Source organism: Bombyx mori, chromosome 9 (assembly GCF_030269925.1).
Source record: "Bombyx mori chromosome 9, ASM3026992v2".
NCBI lineage: Eukaryota > Metazoa > Arthropoda > Insecta > Lepidoptera > Bombycidae > Bombyx > Bombyx mori.
Window position 1 is genome coordinate 4,109,009 of NC_085115.1, and position 9,654 is coordinate 4,118,662.

The 9,654-nt window shown below is 52.2% G+C and overlaps 1 protein-coding gene across 1 annotated transcript; it reads left to right on the forward strand.

Moving 5' to 3' along the window:
• Positions 1-323: 323 nt before the first annotated feature.
• LOC119628923 (uncharacterized) lies at positions 324-4,002 on the forward strand. The gene is made up of 2 exons (XM_038013035.1): positions 324-2,705; positions 3,946-4,002. The coding sequence occupies exons 1-2, from the start codon at positions 324-326 to the stop codon at positions 4,000-4,002; spliced, it is 2,439 nt and encodes an 812-aa protein (XP_037868963.1).
• The last annotated feature ends 5,652 nt before the right edge of the window (positions 4,003-9,654 follow it).

Below are 9,654 nucleotides of genomic sequence, written 5' to 3' on the forward strand. Positions count from 1 at the left end.
GCTCCAAAAGAGTATAGAATGACGTCGGTCATATTCGGAGCGGCCTGTTCACCGAGCGCGGCCCTGTTCATTAGAAATAAGAATGCCAAGGATTACAGACATCGATATCCAGAAGCCGCGTGGGCAATAGAAGGCGCTGCATTCTGGCGAGCCTCGCAGGCGGTGTGACCCCAGGAGACATAGAGCTGGGGTCGAAGGAAGAAAAGACCCTGGGCCTGCGGTGGTTCTACGAGTCGGACGAGGTGGGATTCCGGACACGTCCACGAGACCCAAAGGATATAGAAGCACGGACCCCGACCAAACGAGAAGTAACTAGCGCGGTAATGTCAACCTTCGACCCTATGGGGCTGGCATCACCCGTGCTAATAGAAGGGAAAGCGCTCACTCAGAGCATTTGGCGGAGCGAGATCGACTGGGACGACGTCATCCTGGAAAAGGACGAGGTGGCGTGGAAACGCTACATGGAGAACCTCCGCACGTTGCAAGGCCTCCGAATAGCAAGGTGCTTCTCGTGCTGCAACACTGAGGGGGAGCTGCACACGTTCACCGACGCCAGCGAGAAGGCCTACGCGTGTGCAGTCTATTGGCGTCAGAAGACAGATGAGAGCACCTACCGCGTCACGCTTCTAGCAGGGAAAGCCAGGGTGACCCCACTGAGACCAGTCTCTATCCCAAGGCTGGAGCTGCAAGCTGCACTGCTGGGGACAAGGATGGCGCAGGCGATAGCGAACGAATTGGACATCGCGGTCGGTGGAAGGACGTACTGGACTGACTCCAGCACAGTCCTGACATGGATAAAGACCGACCCACGCACGTTCAAACCTTTCGTCGCGCACCGACTCGCCGAGATAGAAGAGTCAACGAAGCCCCAAGAATGGCGATGGGTGCCTGGCTCGCAAAACCCAGCAGACGACGCAACTAGAGAGGCGCCGGCGGATTTCGACCACACGCATCGGTGGTTTAATGGACCCGAGTTCCTGTCGTGGGATGAATCGCGCTGGCCCAAGCCGCGAACCTTCAAGCAAGAACCGTCTGGAGAAGAGAAAGAGGCCTTCCTGGTCGCCACGGCGAGGACCGCTGACGCTCGACCCACGCCCGATCCGCACAGATTCTCGAGCTGGGTCAGGTTATTGAGAGCAACAGCCAGGGTCCTCCAATTTATTGAGCTGTGTCGACCCCGGAAGGAGAGCGCCTGCGTGTCCAGACAATTGAAGCAGCAAGATCCCACGTGGAGGACGACACGAACGAAGCAACCCCGATCCACATGGAAGTTAAGGACCCCGGAAGCACCTACAGAAGCATGGCTGCCGCTCGATCCGCCCCACTTGAAGAAGGCGGAGAAGATCCTACTGAGAAGCAGCCAAGGAGAGAGCTTCGGTGAAAAAGATCCCGAACGTCACCCCAAGTTGCGACGGCTCGACGTCGTGATGGAAGATGGCCTGTTGCGCCTGCGCGGACGTATCGACGCAGCGCAATACATAGATGCAGGCTGCAAGCGACCGATCGTGCTGGACGGGAAGCACGTGATAGCGAGATTATTGATCAAACACTATCACGAGGCGTTCCAGCACGGTAACCACGCAACGGTGATGAACGAGGTGCGGCAGCGCTACTGGATCCTAGTTCTAAGATCGATCATTCGAGCGACGGCCGTCCGATGCCAGTGGTGCAAGGTCTATCGGAGTACACCACGCCTACCGCCCACCGGAAACCTGCCGATAGAGCGGCTACGACATGGAGAGCCGCCGTTCACCTGTGCTGCCGTCGATTACTTCGGGCCGATGACGGTGACTGTAGGACGACGTCACGAGAAGAGGTGGGGCGTGCTGTTCACATGCCTCACCACGAGAGCAGTCCACATGGAGCTAGCAGCGTCACTGACGGCAGACTCAATGCTGTTAGCGCTGCGCAGGATGGCCGCCCGGCGAGGAACGCCCAAAGTCATTTACAGCGACAATGGGACTAACTTCGTCGGCGCCAACAAGGAGCTTAAGCAGGCAATCGAGAACGCAAGGGAAGCAGACGTCGTGTCACGGGCCGCTCAGATGAACATAAAATGGAAGTTCATCCCGCCAGGAGCGCCGAACATGGGAGGCGCGTGGGAACGTTTGGTGCGGTCCGTGAAGACCGCGCTGGCGGTCACACTGAAGGAAAGACACCCGAGGGAAGAAGTTCTGCACACTCTTCTGTTGGAGGCGGAGCACGTCGTCAACTCGCGACCGCTCGTCGCCAGGGAAGAGAGTTGGGAGTCAGAAGCACTCACGCCGAATCACTTCCTCATAGGGAGGTCCTGCGGAGCTCCAAGCATCGGCGACTACAGAGACGAAGACCTGACCGGCAAAAGGACATGGAGAGTGGCGCAGCGTATGGCGGACCACTTCTGGAGTAGGTGGGTCAAGGAATACCTGCCTACGCTGCTGCCCAGGAAGATCGACGGGAGAGCAGCTGGCGAGGACTTGCAGTGTGGGGATACCGTCCTCATAGTGGACTCCACGCTGCCACGCAACATATGGCCGCGCGGGCAAGTTGTCCACACCTACCCAGGCCCCGACAACCGTGTACGAACCGTCGACGTCAGAACGAGCGGCGGTCTGCTTAAGAGACCTGCCTCCAAGATGATCCTGCTGGTGCCTGCAACGAGCGACGAGCCCACGCCCATAGAGTCGCCACGACAAGGAGTCGGTGCTACGCACGAGGGGGAGGATGTTGGCGACAGCGGCGTCGCCCCACAATTATAGAATAAGTTGAATAGAATTTATAATAGATTTATATAGATACGTATATAGACATAGACTTAAATATACATAGAGTTATAACAAATAGACAAATAAATAGAGTGCATGGACATATAGATATATAAGGACATTGATAACGTGCACATAGATTTTACTAAGAATAGAACGTAAGTTACTTTGAAATAAATAGTATACACTTTTGCTTTGTTATTCCCGATAGTTTTAAGATTAGCATATTAACTTAAATGAACACGCGCCCGGCCCGCGTCCCGAAACGATGTAACAAACAGCATTTATCTGTGTTCAGGACCGGGTATTTTGTTTATACGGGCGCGTCATATAGATTAAGCATAGAATAAGTTATATGTATCGATAGGGATTACAACATAGAATAGTTAAGTATAAGGCATTAGTATATACATTTATTAAATAAATAGATATAACGAATAAACCGAGCCGATCATAGTGAAAATGATCTCGACGAGAGCCGTATTTTACACGAGATCTCTGTAGGGTAACATTCCGAGGTAGTTAAGCGACCCTGCGACGCTGTCAGGTACCTGCCGACCTACCGACCGACCCTCGACCGACTACCTGCCAACCGCCGGCCGCCGACCCTCCGAACGAAGATTACATAAAAAAAGCACGAGTAAAGACATCAGCGCCTCGAAGATATTTATTGAAGACTCGAAGACCATTGAAAAGATCGTCGGTTATTGAATTCGGTTGTATTGACAGATCGGTCGGCTCGGTTTACGTTAATTAGTAAAGTTTTGAGTTTTAATTTCGAGTGAGCTTGTACGATATCGTACACCTCAGGACCCTACATCGACTGCTTCAGATCGACACGAATAATCGCCACGAGACGGGCATCCGGCGTCTTATAGGATTTCAAGAAATCTTATAAGATTCATAAACCCGTCCAACCTGGGTTGGCGTCACTCGCCTTATCGACACGGGTGACGTGCTGCGTACCCAACAAATGTGGTTAAATGGTATTCACGGACCAATTAAATATACGTTAGATATACAGCATCATTCTCTTGCCCTTCTCCCAGTCACTTACTTATTTAAAATTAAAAATATAATAGTGTAAACATTTGCAAGAAGAGCTGCTTCGGTACTTGCTTAATATAGTTAATGATAATATAGCTAATAGAATATAATATGATGGGACTACCTACTTCTACCACGAAGCAATCAGTTTCAGCTTGAAAGGAAGGACAGGCACGACAGTAATTACGATAATATCAACCCACAAGTGTAAATAGTTGACTGTGAGTTCGTCCGTAGCTCTAATAATAATAATTTTAATAAAATTTCAAATCTTAGATTCCACATACTCGTAGATTTTCGTCTACCAGACATTCAAGTTAAACGCAGCAATGACGCAAACAATTCAAGACTGTATGTTTTCACTAAGACGCCACCTCGACGTTTATCCAATTTCCCAGTCCGACAGAAGCACCCGCCGCCTGCGGACGTGCTCATCGACCACTCAATCGCCCGGCCATTGTTCGCCTGGTTTCATTGTTAGCCCGGCCTTTGTTCACCCGGCTTTGTTCGTGGCACATCTGCCGACAAAGTGTGTTCCTGGAAGTGTTTGTTTTGTTTTGGTTTATTTTTGTTGTTTCCTTTTTTTTTGTTGTTCTTTCTTTTTCCTGCAGTAATTGTGCCGCATCGCCACCTGTGTTCAATCGAACCGCTAAGTACCGAGAAGTTGGGGCCTCGCCGCAAGGCGAGTGTGTTTAAGACCCGGGACAGCCCCACCTGGGTCAGACATCATGGAAGCTTTATTTACAGAATTCCTCCGACTTCGCCACCCTAAGCTCACTTCTGAGTTTCTGGCTTTCAAGGCCGATCACGCCGTGAGCCCTCTCGCGCCCGCGTCGTACACCGCAGCGTCCGCCATGCCTGCCGCTCCCGCGTCGCCTATACTAGTGGGTAAAACTGCTGCGTCGTCCGCCGTGACCGCCGCTCCCCTGGCGCGATCATCCGTGGGTTCCGTAGGGTCCGACGGACGTCCTGCATCTGCCCGTAGGTCGCCTGCTCCCGAGCCTGCTGCCTCCTCGTCCTCCGACTCTGACTCGGACATGGAGGTCGACCTCGCCCCCGCCTCATCGACGGATGGATTCACCCTGGTAAAGGGTAAGAAGCGCGCTGCGGAATCCCGAGCTCCCGCGGCCGCTAAAATTAGTAAAGCCGCGAACGCGTCGCGCCCTCGCCCTCCGACTCCCGTCGCTCCCCCTGCCCGTGCCACACCGTCGCCGCGTCCAGTGGCACAAAATAAAACTCAGACCCCTCCCCCGGTAATCCTTCAAGAGAAGGCAGCTTGGGACCGAGTTTCCCTGGCCCTTCAGGCCAAAAAAATTAATTTTATCAGCGCCCGTAACCTCGCGAATGGGATTCAAATTAAGGTAACGACACCCGACGACCATAGGGCCCTCTCAAGCTACCTCCGAAAGGAGCGTATAAGTTTCCACACTTATACGCTTCAGGAGGAGCGTGAACTTCGCGCGGTCATACGCGGCATCCCAAAGGAATTAGATGCCGATCTCGTCAAGGCCGACCTTCTAGAACAAGGTCTGCCGGTCAATTCCGTGCACCGCATGCACACAGGACGCGGGAGGGAGCCATACAATATGGTTCTCGTCGCTCTCCAGCCTACCCCCGAGGGCAAGCAAATTTTCAACGTACGAACAGTCTGTAGGCTTTCCGGAATAACCGTCGAAACCCCTCATAAAAAAGGCACTCCGAGCCAGTGCCATAATTGTCAGTTGTACGGGCACTCTTCCCGTAATTGCCACGCGCGCTCCCGATGCGTCAAGTGTTTGGGCGATCACGCCACGAGCCTTTGCACTCGCGATCAAAAAACCGCTACGGAACCGCCTAGCTGCGTCCTGTGCCGAACACAGGGTCACCCCGCGAATTACCGTGGTTGCCCCCGAGCCCCTAAAATAAATCGCCGCGTCGCCCGCCAAAACCGCCTCCGAGCTTTCGGCCCAGACATCAAAGCCACGGCACCCTCTGTGCCGAAGGCTAAGCCTGCTTTCGTGCCGGCGTCGGTGCCCAGCGTCTCGGCCTGGGCTAAACCGTTGCCGTACACGAACACGGCTACAACTCTCTCCCCCGCGACTCATCCCACCCCCGCGATACGTCCCTCCCCCGCGACTCGTCCCTCTCCCGCGACCTGCCCTCCGACCGCGTCCGACAATCTCGCTCTAGCGATCGACTTTTTTCAGTCGATCAACTTTGATCGCGTTAATGCTTTGGGCGACGCCATCCGCGCCGCCTCCACTGCACAACACTTTATCGCCGTTGTGCAAGAATACGCTGACGTATACGCGTCGTTAAATACGTACGTCCTCCCCTCACTCCGCCGGTAATCAATGGCGTACATAAGTAGAATCAAGCCCCTATCCGTAACGATAGGATTTTTTAACGCTTACGGTCTCGCAAATCAACGTGATCAGGTTTGTGATTTTTTGCGTGACCATCAAATTGACATCTTTTTGGTGCAGGAGACCCTGCTTAAGCCCGCGCGCCGCGACCCTAAAATCGCGAACTACAACATGGTTAGGAACGACAGGCTCACTGCTCGTGGTGGTGGTACCGTCATTTACTATAGAAGAGCCCTGCATTGCGTCCCACTCGACCCCCCCGCGCTTTCTAACATCGAAGCATCAGTATGCCGAATCTCACTGACTGGACACGCGCCGATCGTTATCGCGTCCGTTTATCTTCCACCGGATAAAATTGTTCTAAGTAGTGATATTGAGGCGCTGCTCGGAATGGGAAGCTCTGTCATTCTGGCGGGTGACCTAAATTGTAAACACGTCAGGTGGAACTCTCACACCTCAACCCCTAATGGCAGGCGCCTCGACGCGTTAGTCGATGATCTCGCCTTCGATATCGTCGCTCCGCTGACCCCGACTCACTACCCGCTAAATATCGCGCATCGCCCGGATATACTCGACATAGCGTTATTAAAAAACGTAACTTTGCGCTTACATTCGATCGAAGTAGTTTCAGAGTTAGATTCAGACCACCGTCCCGTCGTTATGAAGCTCGGTCGCGCTCCCGATTCCGTTCCCGTCACGAGGACTGTGGTGGATTGGCACACGCTGGGCATCAGCCTGGCTGAATCTGATCCACCATCGCTTCCGTTTAGTCCGGACTCTATCCCGTCTCCTCAGGATACCGCTGAAGCCATAGACATCGTAACGTCACACATCACCTCGACATTAGATAGGTCATCGAAGCAAGTTGTAGCGGAGGACTTCCTTCACCGCTTCAAATTGCCCGACGATATTAGGGAACTCCTTAGAGCTAAGAACGCCTCGATCCGTGCGTACGATAGGTATCCTACCGCGGAAAATCGTATTCGAATGCGTGCCCTACAACGCGACGTAAAGTCTCGCATCACCGAAGTCCGAGATGCCAGATGGTCTGATTTCTTAGAAGGACTCGCGCCCTCTCAAAGGTCTTACTACCGCTTAGCTCGTACTCTCAAATCGGATACGGTAGTAACTATGCCCCCCCTCGTAGGCCCCTCAGGCCGACTCGCGGCGTTCGATGATGACGAAAAAGCAGAGCTGCTGGCCGATACATTGCAAGCCCAGTGCATGCCCAGCATTCAATCCGCGGACCCTGTTCATGTAGAATTAGTAGACAGTGAGGTAGAACGCAGAGCCTCCTTGCCACCCTTGGACGCGTTACCGCCCGTCACCTCAATGGAAGTTAAAGACCTGATCAAAGACCTACGTCCTCGCAAGGCTCCCGGTTCCGACGGTATATCTAACCGCGTTATTAAACTTTTACCCGTCCAACTCATCGTGATGTTGGCATCTATTTTCAATGCCGCTATGGCTAACTGTATCTTTCCCACGGTGTGGAAAGAAGCGGACGTTATCGGCATACACAAACCCGGTAAACCAAAAAATAATCCGACGAGTTATCGCCCGATTAGCCTCCTCATGTCTCTAGGCAAACTGTATGAGCGTCTGCTCTACAAACGCCTCAGAGACTTCGTCTCATCCAAGGGCATTCTCATCGATGAACAATTCGGATTCCGTGCAAATCACTCATGCGTACAACAGGTGCACCGCCTCACGGAGCACATTCTTGTGGGACTTAATCGACCAAAACCGTTATACACGGGAGCTCTCTTCTTCGACGTCGCAAAAGCGTTCGACAAAGTCTGGCACAACGGTTTGATTTTCAAACTATTCAACATGGGCGTGCCGGATAGTCTCGTGCTCATCATACGGGACTTCTTGTCGAACCGCTCTTTTCGATATCGAGTAGAGGGAACCCGCTCCTCCCCGCGACCACTCACGGCTGGAGTGCCGCAAGGCTCCGTTCTCTCACCGCTCTTATTTAGTTTATTTATTAATGATATTCCCCGGTCGCCGCCGACCCAGCTAGCCTTATTCGCTGACGACACAACCGTTTACTACTCAAGTAGAAACAAGTCCCTAATCGCGAGTAAACTCCAGAGCGCAGCGTTAGCCCTCGGACAGTGGTTCCGAAAATGGCGCATAGACATCAACCCGGCGAAAAGCACAGCAGTGTTATTTCAAAGGGGAAACTCACCGCTTATTTCCTCCCGCATTAGGAGGAGAAATATCACTCCCCCGATCACCCTCTTCGGCCAACCTATACCCTGGGTCAGGAAGGTTAAGTACCTGGGAGTCACCCTGGATGCATCCATGACATTCCGCCCACACATAAAAACAGTCCGCGACCGTGCCGCATTCATTCTCGGCAGACTCTATCCCATGATCTGTAAGCGGAGTAAAATGTCCCTTCGGAACAAGGTGACACTTTACAAAACTTGCATAAGGCCCATCATGACTTACGCGAGTGTGGTGTTCGCTCACGCGGCCCGCACACACATAGACACCCTCCAATCCCTACAATCTCGCTTTTGCAGGTTAGCCGTCGGGGCTCCGTGGTTCGTGAGGAACGTTGACCTACACGACGACCTGGGCCTTGAATCAATCCAGAAATACATGAAGTCAGCGTCGGAACGGTACTTCGATAAGGCTATGCGTCATGATAATCGCCTTATCGTTGCCGCCGCTGACTACGCACCGAATCCTGATCATGCAGGAGCCAGTCACCGTCGACGCCCTAGACACGTCCTTACGGATCCATCAGATCCAATAAACTTTGCATTAGATGCCTTCAGCTCTAATACTAGGAGCAGGCTTAGGGACCCCAGTAACCGTACTCGTCGAACTCGACAAAGAGGTCGACGTGCAACCTAGCCCATGCATCAGCCCGCTGAGTTTCTCGCCGGATCTTCTCAGCGGGTCGCGATTCCGATCCGGTAGTAGATTCATTCGCGAAGCAATTGCTCTTGAGTTGTTAGGTCTCCTTCGGAGGCGCTCGGGCAGCTGTTAGCAAATCCCACCCCTCCTGGCTGAGCCTTTGCTCGCCCACCTGTCCTGGTGAAACTGGAAAGGCCTTCGGGCCACCAGTAATCTCTCAATCATAAAAAAAAAAAAAAAAATTATCCAATTTGCCGTAGTCTGCAAAGTTGCTCGCAACACGTGTGACGTGCAAATTAGAGATTCATATTATTAATTTAGAGTACACCATGACAGCACTATTTTCACTCAAATGAAGTTCCCTATATATTCGAAAAAACTAAAAATCGGTTGTCTGTAAAGTCGGTTTACTGACGATAGTTGAACGTGACAACGTCATAAGAAATACTGATGGAATGGTTTCATTTTTCAAAAGAAAATTGTAATTTTATTTGTTTGATAGATATTTTGTATAGACAATTGACACCACATTCACTTTTCACTGAACTTTATTCTTGACGAAAACATGTAAATGTATTATTGTATAGCAACTGTCCACGCGGATGCATCGCTCACTCGAGTAGGAGAGAGACAGATGTCGAACG

What these genes read in the sequence shown, in the direction of transcription:
- LOC119628923 (XM_038013035.1), top strand. Translation starts at nt 324, where the DNA reads ATGTCAACCTTCGACCCTATGGGGCTGGCATCACCCGTGCTAATAGAA. An exon ending in CTACGCACGAGGGGGAGGAT is followed by an intron (nt 2,706 to 3,945) that starts GTTGGCGACAGC and finishes AATCAGTTTCAG; the next exon opens with CTTGAAAGGAAGGACAGGCA.